The sequence below is a fragment of the Canis aureus genome, chromosome 18, assembly GCF_053574225.1.
Source record: "Canis aureus isolate CA01 chromosome 18, VMU_Caureus_v.1.0, whole genome shotgun sequence".
Taxonomy (NCBI): Eukaryota; Metazoa; Chordata; class Mammalia; order Carnivora; family Canidae; genus Canis; species Canis aureus.
This window is the reverse complement of record NC_135628.1, coordinates 23,660,596-23,679,815: the sequence shown is the minus strand read 5'-3', so window position 1 is coordinate 23,679,815 and position 19,220 is coordinate 23,660,596. Positions and strand designations below refer to the sequence as shown.

The 19,220-nt window shown below is 35.8% G+C and overlaps 1 protein-coding gene and 1 long non-coding RNA gene across 7 annotated transcripts in view; one reads left to right on the top strand and one right to left on the bottom strand.

Moving 5' to 3' along the window:
- Positions 1–804: 804 nt before the first annotated feature.
- LOC144288749 (uncharacterized) lies at positions 805–4,567 on the bottom strand. The gene is made up of 2 exons (XR_013356732.1): positions 3,385–4,567; positions 805–1,924 (listed from the first exon to the last, which is right to left on the bottom strand). It is a non-coding gene; the product is annotated as an uncharacterized LOC144288749 (long non-coding RNA).
- The window catches only part of STK31 (serine/threonine kinase 31), an 86,563-nt gene continuing 71,501 nt past the window's right edge, over positions 4,159–19,220 (top strand). For 4 of the 6 annotated variants that reach the window (XM_077856508.1, XM_077856505.1, XM_077856511.1 and 1 more), the window contains exons 1-6: positions 4,159–4,311; positions 5,735–5,781; positions 5,868–5,920; positions 11,382–11,480; positions 14,411–14,485; positions 15,917–16,075. In XM_077856508.1, coding sequence (XP_077712634.1) covers positions 4,262–4,311; positions 5,735–5,781; positions 5,868–5,920; positions 11,382–11,480; positions 14,411–14,485; positions 15,917–16,075 — 483 coding nt within the window. In that variant the 5' untranslated portion in view covers positions 4,159–4,261. Of the gene's footprint in view, positions 4,312–4,679; positions 4,866–5,734; positions 5,782–5,867; positions 5,921–11,381; positions 11,481–14,410; positions 14,486–15,916; positions 16,076–19,220 lie in introns of those variants that run through there. The other 2 variants (XM_077856506.1, XM_077856507.1) reach the window with 2 other exon arrangements.

Genomic DNA, 19,220 nt, shown 5'->3' with positions numbered 1-19,220 from the left:
GATTCTACATGCTTTTGTCAGAGTTAATGACCCAGGGGGCTCCCTTGACCAAAGTGTTTTGTAGGTCAGTGAGATATAGAAGACTTGAACTATTAACCAACTTTATGTAATTGACATTCATGGAACACTCAACACAATAATAGTAGAATTACCCACCTCCCCCCCTTTTTCAATGCTCAGGTAACATTTACTAAGATTGACCATATTCTAGGTCACAAAACAAGTCTCAATACCTTTAAGATGATTCAGATCATGATGTTCTCTGACCACAGTGAAATTAAATTAGATATCAATAACAGATATCTGGGAATCTCCAAAATTAGAAAGTTATATAATACCTATCTAAATAATCCATGGATCAAAGAAAAAAAATAAAGGACTCAAAGTATGTTTAACTGAATGAAAATGAAAACACAACAATATCTGTGTGATTCAGCTAAAATAGTACTTATAGGAAAATTCATAGTACCAAATGCTATATCAGAAAAGGAAGATCTCAAGTAACCTCAGTTTTCACCTTAAGTAAGCAGAAAAAGGGCAAATGAAAACCAAAATAATTAGGAAAAAGGGAATAGTAAAGACTAGAGCAGAAATGGGAAACAGAAAGGCAATAGAGAAAATTAATAAAACAAAACACTGTTTCAGAAGACCAGTAAAATTGGTATAGCTAGACTCATCAGAAAAGGATAGAGAGAACACACAAATCACCAATATTAGGAATGAGAGTGATGACATCACTATATGTATAATAAGAATATTAGACGTACAACAAGGGAATATTATAAACAACTTTATGCCAACGAATTTTTAAAAAAGATTTTATTTATTCATGAGAGACAGACAGAGAGAGAGGCAGAGACACAGGCAGAAGGAGAAGCAGGCTCCTCGCAAGGAGCTTGATGTGGGACTAGATCCCCAGACCGGGATCACACCCTGAGCTAAAGGGAGACGCTCAACCGCTGAGCCACTCAGGTATCCCTATGCCAATGAATTTGACAGATTGAAATAAATTCCTTGAAATACAAAAACTGAAGCTCATTCAATAATAAATAGATAACCCGATTAGCTCTATATTATATACCATTAGCTCATATATCAAATAAAGAAATTAATTTGTACTTAAAAACCTTCCCACAAAGAAAATTCAGGCTGCACTGTGAATTTTACCAAATATTTAAGGAGTAAAGATTACTAATTCTATGTAGCCTTTTCTAGAAAATTGAACTTGGGAATTCTTTACAACTTATTCTATGTGGCCAGCATTACTCAAACATGAAAACAAAACAAAGACATCACAAGGAAACAAAGTTTCAGGCTAATTCCTCTCAAATACATATGTAAAAATTCTTAACAATTTTAGCAAATATAATACAAGAATAGGGGCACCTGAGTGGCTCAGTTGGTTAGTTGTCTGCCTTCGGCTGAGGTCATGATCCTAGTTTCCTGGGATTGAGCCCTATGTCAGGCTCCCTGCTCAGGTGGGAGTCTGCTTCTCCCTCTCCCTCTGCTTCTTTCCTTGCTGGTGCTCGTGCTCTCTCTCTCAAATAAATAAAAAAATATTTAAAAAAATATGAGAATATATAAAAAGGAAACACATCATAATCAAGTGGTATAATCCAAGGGATGGAAGCTTGGCTTAACATTTGAAAATTAATTAATGTAATTCATCATATTAACAAACTAAAAAAGAACCACTTGATCACCTCAATAGATGTACACGCATTTCACAAAATTCAAGACACATTCAAGACATTAATTCAAGAAGTAAAGCAATTTCTTCAATCCGATAAAGGCTATTTACTAAAAACTGACAGTTAACATCATACCTAATGCTGAAAGCCAAATGCTTTCCTCCTAAGATTAGGAACTTGGTAAGGATGACTGTCCTCAGCACTTCTATTCCACATAGTGGAGGTTCTAGCCACTGCAATAAAGAAAGATAAATAAAAGATCTGGATAGATTGGAAGGAAAAAGTAAGTCTTTATTTGAATATGACATTATATAGGTAGATAATTCTGTTAAATATATTTTAAAGACTCACTAGAAATAAATGACTTTAGCAAGGGTGCAGAAGATAAGATCAATATGCAAAAATTATATTACTATATACTAACAATAAGACAACTAAAAATTGAAATTAAAATAATACCATTTACAATAGTATAAAAATTGTTAGGGATAAATTAGACAAAAGATGTAAAATAATTTTACATTGAAAAATACAAAACATTGCTCATTTATCTAAATAAATGGGGATATATAGAATGTTCTTAGATCATAAGACTCCATATTAAGATGTCAATTCTCAAACATGTATAAATTCAATGTAATTTCAATAAAAAACTCAGCAGACTTTGTGTATGTAGACATTGACAAGTTAATTCTAAAATTCACATAGAATTGTAAAGCTAAAACAACTTTGAGAAAGAACAAGATTGGAAGGCTTTCAGTACCTATCTTTAAGACTTATTATAAAACTGCTGTAATATAAAATTACTATAAAAGACTTATTATAATCAAGATGATGTGGTATTAGACTAAAGAAAGCAAACAGATCAGTATAACAGAATAGAGAATCCAGAAATAGTCCTACACAAATACAGTCCATTGATTTTTGACACTGACGTCAAGGCAATTCAATGGAAGAATAAAGGTATTTTCAACAAATGGTGCGGGAAAAACTAGACTTCCAAATGTAGAAATACAAACTTCTCATGCTTTGCATCTTATACAGAAAATGAACTCAAAAAGGATTATAGATCTTAAAAAAAAGAGGCTAAATTAAACATATAAAACTTCTAGAAGGAAATATAGAAAACGTTTGTAAATTGGGTTAGCTAGTGATTTCTTAAATACAACACAAAAGTATGCTCCATTAAAGACAAAACATAGATTGGATTTCATCAAAACTAAGAACTTTTGCTCTTTGAAATACCCTTTTTATTTTATTTTATTTTTTTAAAGATTTTAAAAATTTATTTATTCAGGAGAGACACAGAGGGAGAGAGAGGCAGAGACACAGGCAGAGGGAGAAGCAGGCTCCATGCAGGGAGCCCGACGTGCTTGATCCCGTGTCTCCAGGGTCACGCCCTGGGCCGCAGGCGGCGCTAAACCACCGAGCCACCCAGGCTGCCCCAATACCCTTTTTAGAGAATGAAAAGATAAGCTACAAACTGGGAGAAAATATCTGCAAATTTGAAGGTTACCATTAACATCAAATTCTAGAAAATGCAAACTCATGTAGGACGACAGAAAGCAGAACCTGTCACATAGGGTAGGTGCGGGGAGCCACGTACTTTAGAGGCGCATGAGGAAAACTTTGGGGGGCGGGCGAAGGAAATGATTGTTACCTTGTGAGGATGTGTGCACATATGTTCACTTACCAATTGTGCACTGTTAATACCTGCAGCTTACGGAGTGTCAATCACACCTTAATCAAGCCGGAGACAATTTTTAACTGTTGAGCAAGGTTTGCCACGAAGTGTTAAGATCTGCATATAAACCGCAGAGCCAAGCTGTATTAATTTTTGTCCTTTAGTGTCGTGAAAAGGCTGCAGCATGAGAATGATCTGGTGCCAACGTGGGGCTAAGAAATGCTTGTAAAGCCACTAATCTAGAAATCACGTTCTCATTTACCAAACTCACTTTCCATCGTGTAAAATGAATGTTTGGGATACTTCTAATTTGGCTCTTTTAAATTTTTATGATAGTCACAGAGAGAGAGAGAGAGAGAGGCAGAGACACAGGCAGAGGGAGAAGCAGGCTCCATGCACCGGGAGCCCGACGTGGGATTCGATCCCGGGTCTCCAGGATCGCGCCCTGGGCCAAAGGCAGGGGCTAAACCGCTGCGCCACCCAGGGATCCCAATTTGGCCCTTTTAAAATTGAAATCACTGTGAGCAAATTAGCAAAGACTATGGAATCCAAACCACGATCTATCGTCCTTATTTGAAGCCTTGTAGAATGAATCGCCATCAAGACACCCAGCGAGGGGTGCAGAGGCCCAGATACAATCCCAGAGACACGGCCTCGGTGCGCAGCTCCCCGCATGCGCGGCCCCGCCCCCGCGCGCCCCGCCCCAGGCTTGTTGTCACGTGGACGAAGCAGCCACTCCCAGCAAGCTTGGCAGAAGGCGCAGCGTCGTGCGCGCAAGCGCAGTGCGAAGCCGGAGCGGCCTCTGCACGCGCTGTAAGCGTCTGCACGTGCGCGACGGCGGGCTGACGGCTGGCTGCGGTGGCGCGTGGAGGGCCGAGGGCCCAGCATGTGGGGCCAAGGACACTTTTCTAAAACTTCTGTGGCGGAAAGTGTGAGGTCAGTAGTAGATACTTTGGTAGGTTCGGTAGTGGCCACCTACGGGACCGTCTTTTCACCCGTCGTTGCGGTTTCGGTGCCCCACGTATGGGGCGAGGCCCGTTTCCTGGCCTGCCTTCGCCTTGGCATCGCCGCGTACTTCTGAGGGTGAGGACACCCCAGCTTTTGCGGGTGGTGCTGGGCGGCGAACCCGGCTTGCAGGTACTCGGGCCTGAGTGTTCTCGGTGGAGATGGGGTCTCTCGGGCCCGTAGTGGGGTGGAATTTTCCCTGCCCGCAAGTTCTGTGCCATTGAAACTTCAAAATACCTCATAAAGTGAGTGTCCGGGAGCTGCCCATTCCAGATTCTTGCCATGAATTCGAGTTTGGGAAGTGCCGACCCGTAATCCAGTTCCGTCGGAAGCGGGCGCGGCGTCCGTTTCTTCATAGTCGTCGTGGGTGAAGTCTTGACCGCCTTTAAAATAAGGTCTTAAGGATGAACTTGGGATTTCTGACATTTTCAGTTTGGATCGGTGGCTTCTAGAGAAATGAGCCTCTTCAAACAGATTCCAACTTGGTATTACGACTTTTTGCTCAGTTAAAAATTTTATTATTTTTTTACCCATTGGCGGAGAACAGTGCTTGTGAAGATCTATTCATGCCACTTAATGTACGGGAAACGTTTTCAGGTGTAACAAATCAGAAGAAATGAAACTTTTTATTTTATTTTATTTTTTCCCTTGTGACAGCTAATTTATCTCTTTCCAGAGTTGAGAGAGAGCATATGAAACTTTAGTGTTGACTTTTAAAGCTCTTAGAGTCTAAAGTGCAGTAGTCTAGTGCATTAATGATGAAACGATAAACGGGTAGACATTTGTTTTGAAATATTTTGGAGTTGGAAAGTATATTCTGTAATGAAAATTAGTTTTGATGTAATGGGCAAAATTTGATTCATTTTGCAGTCTTTGGCTGCGGGGGGTATCTTCAGAAGTAGAGACCACTGTACCTTTTAAGTAAGATTGATTACCAGTCTGAAGCATTCCTTCTCTGTATATTTGTAGTGTTTCTTTTTGTTTGAACTCTAGAATCCATACTCTCCTTCTGGGAGGGCATCGGTTACTTTGAAACAATATGCACATTGTTCTGAAGTATTGATTTATGTAACTGATCTGAATATGCCTAGATATCCACTACAGTGTAAATTTGTTAACGCTTAGGGGAAGAGAGAATTTCAAAGATAGATTGTATATGGTGAAATGCAGAATACAATATTCTCAGATAAAAGAATTAAATATTGAAGAAAATCCCTGAGGTCTTTTTTGGTAAGAGTTTGAATTTTGATTATTTAGGAAAAAAAAAGATACCTGTATGAATTTGAACATTATATAGTCGTTATTCATTGTAAATGCACAGATTTTTAGGACTAAATTCAAGGTATTGTTTTAGTTTTTCAGGAATTGTCCAGATGGAGGAAGATAAGCATTACAATAAAGGTACTGACCCCAAATTATTTTTCGATGTAAGAGCTACATGGTTTTGATTAACTTCTAATTTTCATTGCATTTTGATTTGGTTTTAGTTGAAGATGTGGTTGGAAGTCATGTGGAAGATGCAGTAACATTTTGGGCCCAGGTAAATAGCCTGATTGATTTCCTCCTCCCTCTCCTTCCTCCGCTAACCCACGTTCTGCCCAACAAAAACAAAAATAAAACCCCCCAAATACAGATATCCTTGTCATTCTCAGTGCCTCATTATTCTTTGCATTAACACAAGAAATTAGAAGACAAGTGGCTACAGCTGAGACTTACTACCTGCCTTATGAGTAGTATGCTTATAATACACTGAGTTAAAAAAGAAAGCAAGATTATAATTGTGGTTTCAGTATTACACTCAATTGAACACCAAAAAGCTAGGCTGCAAAATTACTGAATGTGCTAAGAAACTTGTATTTGTGAAGTTACAGCCCCATCTAGGGGTATTTTATAAAATTGTTTCTTAAAAGATTACGTTTTTAAGTGTCTTTTTTTTTTTTTTTTTTTTTTTTAAATGGCTTGGTTTTGAATTTGAGATAGAATAACTTTTTCATCATCAAATTGGAAGCACTAGTGGAACATTTATAATTTTCTATTGTCAGACTTCAAGTCAGATAAGTTTTCTTAGTTTTAAATATAATAGCACCAAAATGCTTATGTTCCAGAATTTAAGGTAAATCCCCCTAGTGCACATAATTACTTGCTAATTTTTAACTTTGCAAACTGCGTATGATGTGAGAGGGAAGAGAATGACATTTTTCTATACTTCCTGCAGTATGAGAACTCTTTTGTGGAGGGTAGAGTGAATTGGCAATGTGGGAAATAGAATTTATGAGAAGAAAACTTGTAGAAGAATGTGATTAGCCCAGAGTTTTAAAATCAATATAGAAAACATTGTAGAAGGGTGATATTCATAGAAAACTGTGGTAATTTGTGTCTCTTGCTTATGCAGATATTTTCTAAAGGACGCCCATATATTCTATGCCAGTTGTCTCTGTATTAGTAACAGCTGTGTCACTCTCAACAGTGTCCCAGTTTAGGTGATAAATATGCTTAAGCTGATAGCATAAAGAAGATTTTCTAGGAGCACCTGGGTGGCTCAGTCAGTTAAGCATCCAGCTCTTGATTTTGGCCCAGGTCATGATCTTAGGGTTGTGAGATCTAGCCCCACATTGGCTTCTGTACTGGATGTGGAGTCTGCTTAAAATTCTCTCCCTAACCCTTGCCTCCCCAACATCTCTTAAAAAAGTATATAAATAAAGATTTTTAGATCATCACTGCCCAGTGGAAATATGTGAGCCGCATAAATAATTTGAAATTTAGCAGGCACTTTAAAGAGAGAAACAGGTGAAATACATTATATTAAATATATTTTATTTAACTTAGTGTATCTAAAATATTTCAAAATGCAGTCCACACAGATATATTTATAGGTATTTCATTTCCCTTTTTCATATTAAGTTTTGAAATCTGGTATGTATTTTAGACTTAGGGTATATCTCCGATCAGACTAGCTACATTTCAAGTGGGTATTGGCTATTGTATATGGTCAGTGCAGCTGTAGACTTTGATTTCAGTTGACCATTATGTGAAGCTGTTGATTGAATTTGGAGGTATTACTTAAACCAGGAGTCAGCAAATTTATCCTGTAAAAGATAAGATAGTAAATATTTTAAGGATAGTAGACCATATAGTCTATAGAAACTATTCAACCCTATCAGCTCTTCTATAGTGTTTCTGGTCAGTTTAAGTTCAGTTTCCTTTTTTTTCCTTTTTTCCTTTGTAGTAATACTGATACTCATCATGATGTCTTTGGAATGGCTCTTTCCGAGTTTTTTTTCAGTAATCAGAGATAATCATGTTCTTTCTAGCCTTACTGAATATTTTGCTGATGTATTTTTTAAGAACATATGTATATGTTTATTTTGAAATAACACTTATAGGAAGGTCATAAAATTAGTACAGCCTTTTTAAAGAATATTTTAATTTAAATTCATTTTAGTTAACTTATAGTGTATTATTAGTTTCAGAGGTAGAATTCAGTGACTTAATTGCGTAGAACACCCAGGGTTCATAACATAAAGTGCCCTCCTTAATGTCCATCTCCTAGGTACCCCATCTCCCTCAGTTTGTTTCCTATGATTAAGAGTCTCTTATGGTTTGCCTCCCTCTATTTTTTCTTTGTTTTTGTTTTAAAGATGTTATTTATTTGAGAGAGCAAGCACAAGTGGGCTGAGGAGCAGAGGGAGAAGCAGGCTCCCTGCTGAGCAAGGAGCCCGATGTGGCGCTTGATCACAGAATCCCGGGATTGTGATCTGAGTTGAAGGCAGACACTTAACTGACTGAGCCACCCAAGCACCTCCCTCTCTGTTTTTATCTTATTCTGTTTTTCCTTCCCTTCCCCTGTGTTCATCTGTTTTACTTCTTAAAATCCACATATGAGTGAAATCATATGATATTTGTCTTTTTTGACTTATTTGGTTTAGTATAGTATCCTCTGGTTCTATCCACATCATTGCAAATGGCAAGATTTCATGTTTTGATGGCTGAGTAATATTCCGGTGTGTGTGTGTGTGTAGGTATGTGTATGTATGTGTATCACATCATATTAATCCATTCATCTGTTGATGTACGTCTGGGCTCTTTACGTATTTTGGCTTTTGTGACATTGCTTCTATAAACAGGGGTGCATATGTCCCTTTGAATCTGTATTTTTATACCCTTTGGGTAAATACCTAGTAGTGCAATTGCTGGGTCATAGGGTAGTTCTATTTTTAACTTTTTAAGGAACCTCGTTGCTGTTTTTCAGCTTGACTGCACCAGTTTGTATTCCCACCAACAGTGTAGAAGGTTCCCCTTTCTCTGTATCCTTGCCAACGTCTCTTGTTTCCTGACTTGTTAACTTTTGCCATTCTGACTGGCATGAGATGGTATCTTATTGTGGTTTTGATTTATAGTTCTCTAATGCTGAGTAATTTTGAGCATTTTTTCATGGATCTGTTAGCCATTAGTACAGTCTTTCTTTATGCCCTTCATCTAGCTTTGGTTATTGCTAACATTTTACATAACCACAATATAATTATCAAAGCCAGGAAACTAACATTGGTATCATGCTATTAACTGCAGCCCTTACTCAAATTTCAGGAATTTTTTCATTGCGTTTTTTTTCTCTTCCAAGATCCCACATTGTATTTAGTTGTCCTGTATTTTTAGTCTTCTCTGACATTAAGAAAAAAAAATTTTTTTTAGGATTTTATTTATTTATTCATGAGAGATACAGAGAGAAAGGCAGAGACACAGGCAGAGGGAGAAGCAGGCTCCATGCAGGAAGCTGGATACACGACTCGATCCTGGGACTTCAGGGTCACACCCTGGTCCGAAGGCAGGCGCTAAACCGCTGAGCCAAGGGATCCCCTCCTCTGACTTTTGATAGTTCTTTTATTTATTTTTGTCTTTCATGACTGACATTTTTGATGAGTACTGGTTATTTAATAGAATATTCCTCAGTTTAGATTTATTTGATAGTTTTTCATAAATAGATTGGCAATAATATTACAGAAATGATACCGTGTCCTTGTTAGTGTATCATATTGGGGATTCATGGTATTGCTATGTCATTATTGAAAATGAGGTAGCTTCACTTGTTTAAGGTGTTCGTTCACTGCTGAGTTTCTTCACTTTAAAGTTCTTTTTTAATTGATGTTTTAGAGGGAGATGCATTGAAATTATCTAATCTTGTTTTTCTTCCACCTTTTCATCCACAAATTTTATTATTTATTACTGTGGTCTTTGCCTAAAGATTTTCTGTTTCTCCCAGCTGCATTTATTAATTGGAATTTTTCTGTAAGGAAGAACTCTATCTGCTTCAGTCATTTATTCAATTATTTAAAGAAATATGGGCTCATGGTTATTTATTCCATGGGTTATAAACCAATTCTGTCACTATTTTGTTTGAATTGTTCCAGCTTTAGGCATCAAGAGGTTGTTTACATTGGCTGCTATGCCTTTTAAACATGCCTCCATTTCTTTTTTGAGTATTTCTTTACTTTCTGGCACCACCAGAAGTTCCAGGATCATCGTTTACTTTCCTAACTCCTGAAATCTATCACTTTCCAAGGAACCCTGATTCTTTTTATTGGAGAATGATGTTTAGAAATCAAGATCTGGACACTAGGTTTTTGCTTATTGCTACAGGAGTGTCATTGATTTTTAGGCCCTTTCAGCAGAAAGAGCTGGGAAATATATATTTATGAAAACTTACACATATACACATCTATATTTTTGTGTCTTTTCATGTATGCATATACACCTACACAAATACGTATACACATACCGATGCCTACTATGAGTTCATACGAATACCTTCCAGTTTTCATCTAACAGTGCAAGATCATACTAGCCTTCTCCCCTTGTTTGTAATTTCTTCCTCCCTGCTATCATTATGGTATATATACTTATTTGTTCAATTGTAGTATATACTTAAACTATTTTAAAAGAGTTTCAGAATTTTAGCCTATATCCATGAGAAATGAATTTACTACCTAGACTCCAGTATTTGTGTATAGTGAATCATATACATTTTGAAATTTTTAAAAAATTTGTTTATTTGAAAGAGAGCATGAGGCAGAGAGAGCACGACCAGCAGGGGAAGGGGTGTAGAGGGAGAAGCAGGCTCCCTGCTGAACAGGGAGCCCAGTGTGGGACTTGATCCCAGGATGCCGGGATCATGACCTGAGCCAAAGGCAGACACTCAACCGACTGAGCCACCCAGGCACCCCTACATTTTGAAATTTTTTACATTTGTTTCCTTTACCCAGCAACAAATATAAGAGAAAACTCATGTTATTTGACTAAAAAATGCTGTCCATTTTGAGCAATTAGAATTTGATCTGAAGTACAATCCAGAGATAGTTGTTTAAAGTTACCTCTTCTCGGGGATCCCTGGGTGGCTCAGAGGTTTAGCGCCTGCCTTTGGCCCAGGGCGTGATCCTGGAGTCCCGGGATCGAGTCCCATGTGGGGCTCCCAGCATGGAGCCTGCTTCTCACTCCTCCTGTGTCTCTACCCCCCCCCAATCTATCATGAATAAATAAATCTTTAAAAAAATATGAAGTTACCTCTTCTCATGATTTAATAGTATTTGATTTCTTAGTTTGAATTCCAAGTAATTTGAACTCACTGCAAAGTAAAAATTCCTTACCTAGAACCATTTCTTACAAGAATTCATTTGAATTACAAAAAATACTGCTGTAAGAATTTGATTTTTTTTTTTAAGATTTTTATTTTAGAGAGAGAGAGAACATGAATGAGGGGAGGGACAGAGAGGAGAATCAGACTCCCTGCCAAGCAGGGAGTCCCATGCAAGTTCGATCCCAGGACCCCAAGATCACAACCTGAGCTGAAAGTAGACACTTAACCGAGTGAGCCACCTAGACACCCCTAATTTGATTTAATTTCTAATGCTTCAAAATCTTTTAAGTATTAAGCTAATAGAACTCTCAATTATGTAACACTGTCAAATAATAGTTTACCGAATTTTATAATACACTATTCTTCCTTCTAGAGTATTAGTAGAAATAAGGATATTATGAAGATTGGTTGTTCACTCTCTGAAGTTTGTCCCCATGCCAATTCAGTTTTTGGGAATCTTGATCCAAAGAAGGTGAGTCATATTCTTGGATACGATTATTTCATCTCTCTCGATAGCTTTTTTATGTCTTAGATTTTATAATTGTTGGAATTTTTTGAACAGAAAGGGCAGATTTTTAGAACTTATGTCAACTGTAGTCATAGTAAGTTTATTCTTTAAAAAATACTTATGGACTATATGCCATGTACCAGGTAAGCATTGAGTATACAGTGGTGAACAAGATAGAATCCTTGCATTTGTTATGGATTGGCAAAAAAAAAATCTGTAAAAGTTATCTTTATAGAGTAGTTTAATGATTTCTTTTTTTAAATTTGGGTATAACTTAAGACATACAGTAATGTGTTCATGTCTTAGCTGTATAGCTGAATGAATTTTTATGTATCTATGCATCTATATAATCACCCAGATAAATACAGTCCATCGTCCCAGAAAATTCCTGCAGGCACTTTCTCAGTCAATTCTTGGTCAGTAGTCCCTCTGACAAGAGTTAATTATTCTGAATTATGTCATCATAGATTCACTTGACTGTTCTTAAATACAGCATGTACTCTTTTGTGTATGTCTGGCTTCATTCAGCAGTTTCTGAGATTCTTCCATATTGTGCATATTTGTGTCTTGGTAGTTCCTTTTTAAGCTATGCAAATTTCATTGTGTAAATACACCATTATTTATCTGTTCTCCTTTGATGGGCATTTGCATTGTTTGTATTACTGTCAATTAAGCTACTGTGAAATACTTATATAGCTTTTTGTTGGGTGTATTAATTCTTTTGAGTTTATACCTAGGAGTAGAATTGCTAAGTCATACAGTAGGCAAGCCTCACTTTGGTAGATACTAGCCAAATAGTTTGGTGAAATATTGAACTAGTTTTCATTCTTACCAGCAAAGTATGAGAGTGATGAGGAGGTATTTAAATTAAAGGAGGCACTCTAAGGCACAGAGTGAGTGCCTATTTAAATTTTGTGTCATGTGGGATGCCTGGGTGGCTCAGCAGTTGAGTGTCTGCCTTTGGCTCAGGGCATGATCCCGGCATCCCAAGATCGTTCCACATTCGGCTTCATCCATGGAACCTGCTTCTCCCTGTGCCTCTGTCTGTGTGTCTCATGAATAAATAAATAAAATCTTAAAAAAAAAAATTGTGTCATGGATGCCTTGTTTGCATCACCCAGCTCAGAGCTCTGGTTATTTAAATAAGAGGGCTAGACATTATATTTTGATATGGAATTAAGTGTATAGAATAGTGTATGTAAAAGGAGCCCATTTGTGTAAATAAAAAGCATAAACATATTCTAGCACATATGTAAAATTAGTGTAAATGTAAAATTCTTTTCAGGAGGTGCATGGTGAAGAGGGTTGGGAAGGAAGTCTTACTCTTTACCCTTTTTGATGTACTTTGATTTTCTTTTAATAATGTGCTTCTGTTTTATTTTAAAATAATTAACATCCTGATGACATATATAAAAATGTGCAAAAAGAAGAAATTAGAAGGAAAGAATGTAGCTTGGCATGGAACATCAGAATGGATAAGGGAATGCAATTTGTAAATTTTTAGGATTTTTTTGCTTGCTGAAAAATGAAGTAGGATAGTTGGGATAGTGTACCATGCTGCTTGTGCCCTCTCTTGACCTCCAGTTGTTGAATGTTAGCTGAGGGAATCAGAATTAGTGCTTATTGAACACATCTATCATTTGTAACATTTGCTGTTAGATATCTGTTGTGTGTCTGAATTGGTTGTACTTTGTTGCTTTGGGGAGTTAAGGATTTTTGTATTTCATACTGTATATGTCTTTTGCTTCAGAATCTGAGTTTGTCCTACCTCAGAGTGATATACCTAAAAGTAATTTTCTATTTCACTTAAAGCATTGTTCCTCAACTTTTCATTATGCCCTTCTAAGGCATTTTTTCCCCTAATGATTCTCCTTACTTCAAGGAGATTGACATCTTGACAATCATATTGTATGTTTATGTTTTCAGGTAGGTTTGAACTTTGGAACGATATAAACCATTGTAAATTTGAAGACACCCCCTACCCCTGAACCAGTTTTCATTCCCTTGGGAATAAAATTTCCTGCATTGAAAATGTTTGATTTAAAGTGGTTATCAACCTGGACGATTTTGTATTCTTCACTCCCACCCTCAGGTGATACTTGGCAATATCTGGAGACATTTTTGGTTGCTACAACTGGAGGGTATGCTCCTGGCATCTTGTAGGTAGAGGCCAAGGGGGATGCTGCTAATCCTGCAGTGCACAGGACAGAGAGCCTGTGACCCATTTCCTTGCCAAAGAATTATTCTGTTTGAGATGTCAATAGTGCTGAGGTCTTGAAGTATGTAAATTTTCCTTTGTTTTTAAAAATTAAACATAATTAAATTAACATATAAACTTATATGAAAATTCAGTATTAAGGATATCTAATTTAATTTTATTCATTTAATAGCACTAGAGTCTTTTATAAAAAGTAAAAAGTCTAAAAATCTTTCTTGGCTGGTAGGACACATGGATTCCCCACATGGTTGTGAATTAGACTTAAGTGGTATGTACTTGGCATGTTTATATTTTAAGAACAATTAATTGTACCAGTTATGTCTTCAGATATTGAAACAGCATGATTTTAAGACTTTGATGCTTATGCTTCTTTTTGAATTTTGTTTTTATGTCTTTCCTCTTTGTTTTTGGAAGCAGAATAGCATTATGGACTCTGAAGTCAAATTGCCTGACTTTGAATTCTGATTCTGTTGCTTACTGGTTTATGACTTTGGGCCTATAATGGTGAACACAATATATCTGCCTCATACATTTGTGAGAATAAAATAAGTTGTATATAAAGTGCTTATTGCCGTATAGTAAGTACTTAATAAATGCTAACCATTATTCTGATTTATTTAGCATGCTTTGAATCATTAAAATGCCAAGTAATTTCACTTTCTTTTTCTCTTTACAGATTTATGGTGGATTATTTTCTGAAGATAAATGTTGGTACAGATGCAAAGTACTGAAAATCATCAGTGATGAAAAGGCAGGAACAAGTGTTCAGCTTTTTTTTTTTCCCCTGAGTAATGATTATCTTGTTTCAAAATATGCTTATTTAGCCCTTCTTTGCTTATACATAGTAGTAATAAGATCTGGTTCAATTGAACTTATAAATTGATTAAAACATGTTTTTTTTCTAGTGAACAGAAAAGAAATAAATAGCTTAAAAAAAATCCAGGTCAGATTCAGGAATATTCTTCTGAATTTAAATTGTCATATAATCACCACAGATTGTCCAAGAGTAGATTACATAATTTGTAGATGATATTTGCTGACCAGTGGTTCTTAATCATTAATGTTTGATCCTTGCTAAATAACTTTTAAAAGTTCATTCTATTAAGATTGAGTAGGGAAAGAACATTTGATCTATTCTTAAGAAGTTCTTTTTATCTTTTGCTTAGTTGATTTGCATATTATTAATGAAGATTTGCTTGCTGCTTTCTCATGCTTTGGTTGAATGTAATGATTTTTCCTTGTGTATTTGAGTTTTTTACATTATGAACTCAAGGGAGATTTTAAGATTTGTGGAGATGAGATTCAGAATAGCTGGTGGCAGTTGCACATTGCAGCCTGTGTAAAAACATCTCTGTAGGCTTCCCTTTACTGTTTTTTTTTTTTTTTCTTGTATTGCTTTACTGGATTTAAAAATATTTTCTCGTGTATATATTTTATAAATTGTTTTAAGTGTAATAAGGAGATAAGATGAAACAATTTGAATAATGCTCAGAATAACTTTAAAAAAGTTTCTTGATTTATTACCATCCTAGCTAATGGTTTATCTTAGTGAAATAGACCTAATTAGACGTTTTCCTCACTGTTTGACAACTGGAGATATATTGTGTTTGTTTTTGCCTGGGCTTTAACTTTTTTAAAGTAAGGGGCAAGATGGCTTTTGACCTTGTGATATAAACTCTTTTTCTTTTGTTACTTTCTAAATTACATACAGAACTGGAGGTGAGGGTGAATTTGATTCATTTCCTAGGTCTGACACCTGGGGTGGGTTTAATTTTATCCAAGGAAGTTTGATAGTTTGGCCTTTCTTTTCAGATTTTACTGTTTCCAACTTGAATTTAGGAATGTTGATTGATTTTAACATTCGAGTTAGGAGAGTCCATAAGCATCACAGATTTATGTTTATTGAAATACTAGCTGTTTAAAAAAAAAAAGCCAAAATAAGAAATGGTACTGTTGGAAATAGTACTGTTTGGCATTTGTTAACTAGTTAAACAGAAGTTACTGGGATCTCATAGACTATTGATTTTCTTATTTTGAGGATATTGTTGGAGCTCTTGTTTTTGTCAATTTGAGGTAAAATGCTGTTTTGATTTATAGGTAATTAACAGAAAGCAAATTCGTAGTTTCTTTGGAGATGTTTAATCTAAGTTTTGTGTTAGTATTTGTCTCATTTTTTTCCTAGTGTCTGGTGAGATACATTGACTATGGAAATACTGAAATTCTAAATCGATCTGATATAGTTGAGATTCCTTTGGATCTGCAATTTTCTAGTGTTGCCAAAAAATACAGGCTTTGGGGACTGCAGATTCCTTCTGGCCAAGAAGTTACCCAGTTTGATCAGGCAAGTCACAGATTTTAAATATTTTTGTTAATGGAAGTAAAGCTGTATGCTTGAAACAAAATATAAATGTAGTTAAATTTTGCTGATTTTCTTTAAAAAGCTTGTATAAATTAGTGAAAATATGAATTATAGGATAATTCAAAAGTAATTATGTAATAATTATAAAATATGAATTATAGAATAATTCAAAGCAATTATTTGTGTTCCTCTTTGCTAGGTGAATGTTTGTGATTATCAGAGTGATATGTATGTGTATATATTTACATAGTAAGTGTAGATAGTTTCTTCTCTTGTGACTGTTTAAGAGAGTCAATGATGGAGGAAATGATGAATATAATTATTGTTATCTCTTGCTTTTGAGAAAGTATTTATTAAATAAAAGTGATCTTTAACTTAGCCCTGGCCATAAATAACACAAAACTGAAATTAGTGGAGTTGTGAATTAGTCAAATTTTTATCACTTTGGCAAGGGCTCATACTGTTTGGTGTAGTAGTTTTCAGTGGTGTTTTATATAGATTTCAGTTTGTATCCATTTCAATTAAATTTGGGTTAGTAACCTAATTCTGGCAGCCACCTGATAATTTTAGAGGTAGTCTTCTGGGAATTCTTCCTCCTTTCAAATCTCTGGTGCAATAATGATACTCTTTTGGTGGGTATTACTGCTGTTGAGATACTATTGCTAAATAATCAGATTTGTATTTTTTTTTTAGCAGCTCAAATAACTTATGTAAAAATGTTTTAACCAGTACTATATGGAATAGTAAGATTCAGAAACCTTTTTGTTTCCATTTTGTTTTGTTTTGTTTTGAGAATCTTAGGGGTTGTTGGGTATAGTTTTGTCTGCAGTATAGCTACTTATAAGAAACGTTTCTGTTCTTGGAACTCAGACGTTCATAAATACAGAGTAAAGCTTAGATATTACTGTAAAATTATACCCCTGAGTTTATGGTTTAAAAATCTGAAGTTTTTTATGTTTTCCTTTAATATAGATGTTCTGACCAAGGAGAGGTTTGTTTTGAATTTCTTGTATGCCTAAAACCCTAGAATCTTAAATTTGCTGACCTTAGAAATTATCTGCTCTCACTTTGTTATTTTACAAATAAAGAAATTGGGTCTAGAACAATTAGATGACTTTTTTAAAGTCATAAAGCTAATTATAGCTGGATGAGAGCTGGAAATCAAGTCTGTTGCTATTCTTATAGTAAGATGATGTAAAATTTATGTTGATTGAAACAAACCTAAATCAAGGATAAGTCATTTTTAAAAGTTAGTTTTGGGACTGAGGAGTAAACTTTAATTATTGGGAATGTTTTGTATGCTTTATAGATTCTTTACAGTTGATACTATTTGTATTTGCATGGTTAAGTTAGTAAAAAGAGTACTGATTGGAGTTCAGCTGATTAGCAAACTGGACGTTTTCTGGAAAACAAAAAACATGTTTAACCATTCTCAGCTCAAGGCTCAAATATAATTTCCTATATAAAGTCCTTTGCTAATACCCACCATCCATTCCCCTGCATCTGTTTCAGTCACTCAGTAGTAAGGCATGTAGAATTGCATTTTTCCCCTCCCCAAGATAAGTGGGTTTACAGCGATAAGACTTTTTTTTTTTTTTTTAAAGATTTATTTATTTATTCAGAGAGAGTGAGAGAGAGGCAGAGGGAGAAGCAGGCTCCACACAGGAAGCCCGACGTGGGACTTGATCCCAGATCTCCAGGATCACACCTCGGGCTGCAGGCGGCGCTAAACCGCTGCGCCACTGGGGCTACCCAAGACTGTCTTAATAGAGACAATATTTTATTCATTTTTCTATGCCCGTTCTCCTTGCTCTTGCGTGTTGGATGTTAGGTGAGCGTCCAACTTAACCTAGCATTTGAACAAATAAATGAATAGTAGGGAGTTAGTTTAAATAAAAAGAAAGTGAGTGAGAGAAAAGAGAGACTTCCAGAGGGTGACCTAGGCACTGGAATACCTTCAGTATTTTTAAACCAACACTGTCTTTCTTATGTTATAGCACAGTTGAAATTGATAACTCATAATAGTGGTTATAACTGCTGTAGATCAAATGAAGATTTACGTCCTAAATGCCTTCCTTATTTTAAAAAATTTATGTAGAACCAGGGAATGAGATTTAAAGATGGAATTTGGGTTTAACAGATTAAAGGCTTTTTAGTCTTTTTTCTAATATATCCAGACAAGATTAGGTAGACTAAAGTAGCAAGCAAGGGATGCTTTTTTTGTTTCTGAATAAAGCTTACCAGTTTAGAAACACAATGAAATATATCTTAGAAAAATGACATCATTCATCCTTTTTTTAATCGTTGAAAGCTGTGTGTGTGTGTGTGTGTGTGTGTGTGTGTGTGTTTAAAGACTGTTTTATTCATTCATGAGAGACAGAGAGGCAGAGACACAGGCAGAGGGAGAATCAGGCTCTCTGCAAGGAGTGCGATGCTGGACTCAATCCCAGATCCCAGAGATCACGCCCTGATCCAGGCATCCCAAAGGCTTTGTGTTCTAAAACAATCGCCAGGTTTTTTAAAAAGATAAATCTTAGAACTTTTAAGTACCTAAGTGTGTTTTAAAAATAGATAAATATATTTCTTTTTCTTGCAGGATTTAATGGAACTCTAACACATTTCTCACTATAAAAACTAAATATTTGACATTTAAAAAAAGAATATGTAGAATATGTATGGCAAAGTATAATATTAAAAAACCTGTGTAATCCTCTATTTGGTTATTTTTTTTTTTTTGTTAGATTTTAGGAGGAGAAGTTAGATTTTATTCCAAGTTTAGGGTGTTCTGTCTTTGTAGATTGTATATGATTTGGGAAGAATTTTGTTGAAGAACTAAATGTGATTGGCGACATAATGGAATTTGACCTCAGAGAAAAGTCTAAAAATCAGATTTTTGCATAAAATATTTAAAGTAGGAGGGATCCCTGGGTGGCGCAGCGGTTTGGCACCTGCCTTTGGCCCAGGGCGCGATCCTGGAGACCCGGGATCGAATCCCACGTCGGGCTCCTGGTGCATGGAGCCTGCTTCTCCCTCTGCCCCGTCTCTGCCTCTCTCTCTCTCTGTGTGACTATCATAAATAAATAAAAATTAAAAAAAAAAAAAAAGTAGGAGTAGTATACCTTTAGAG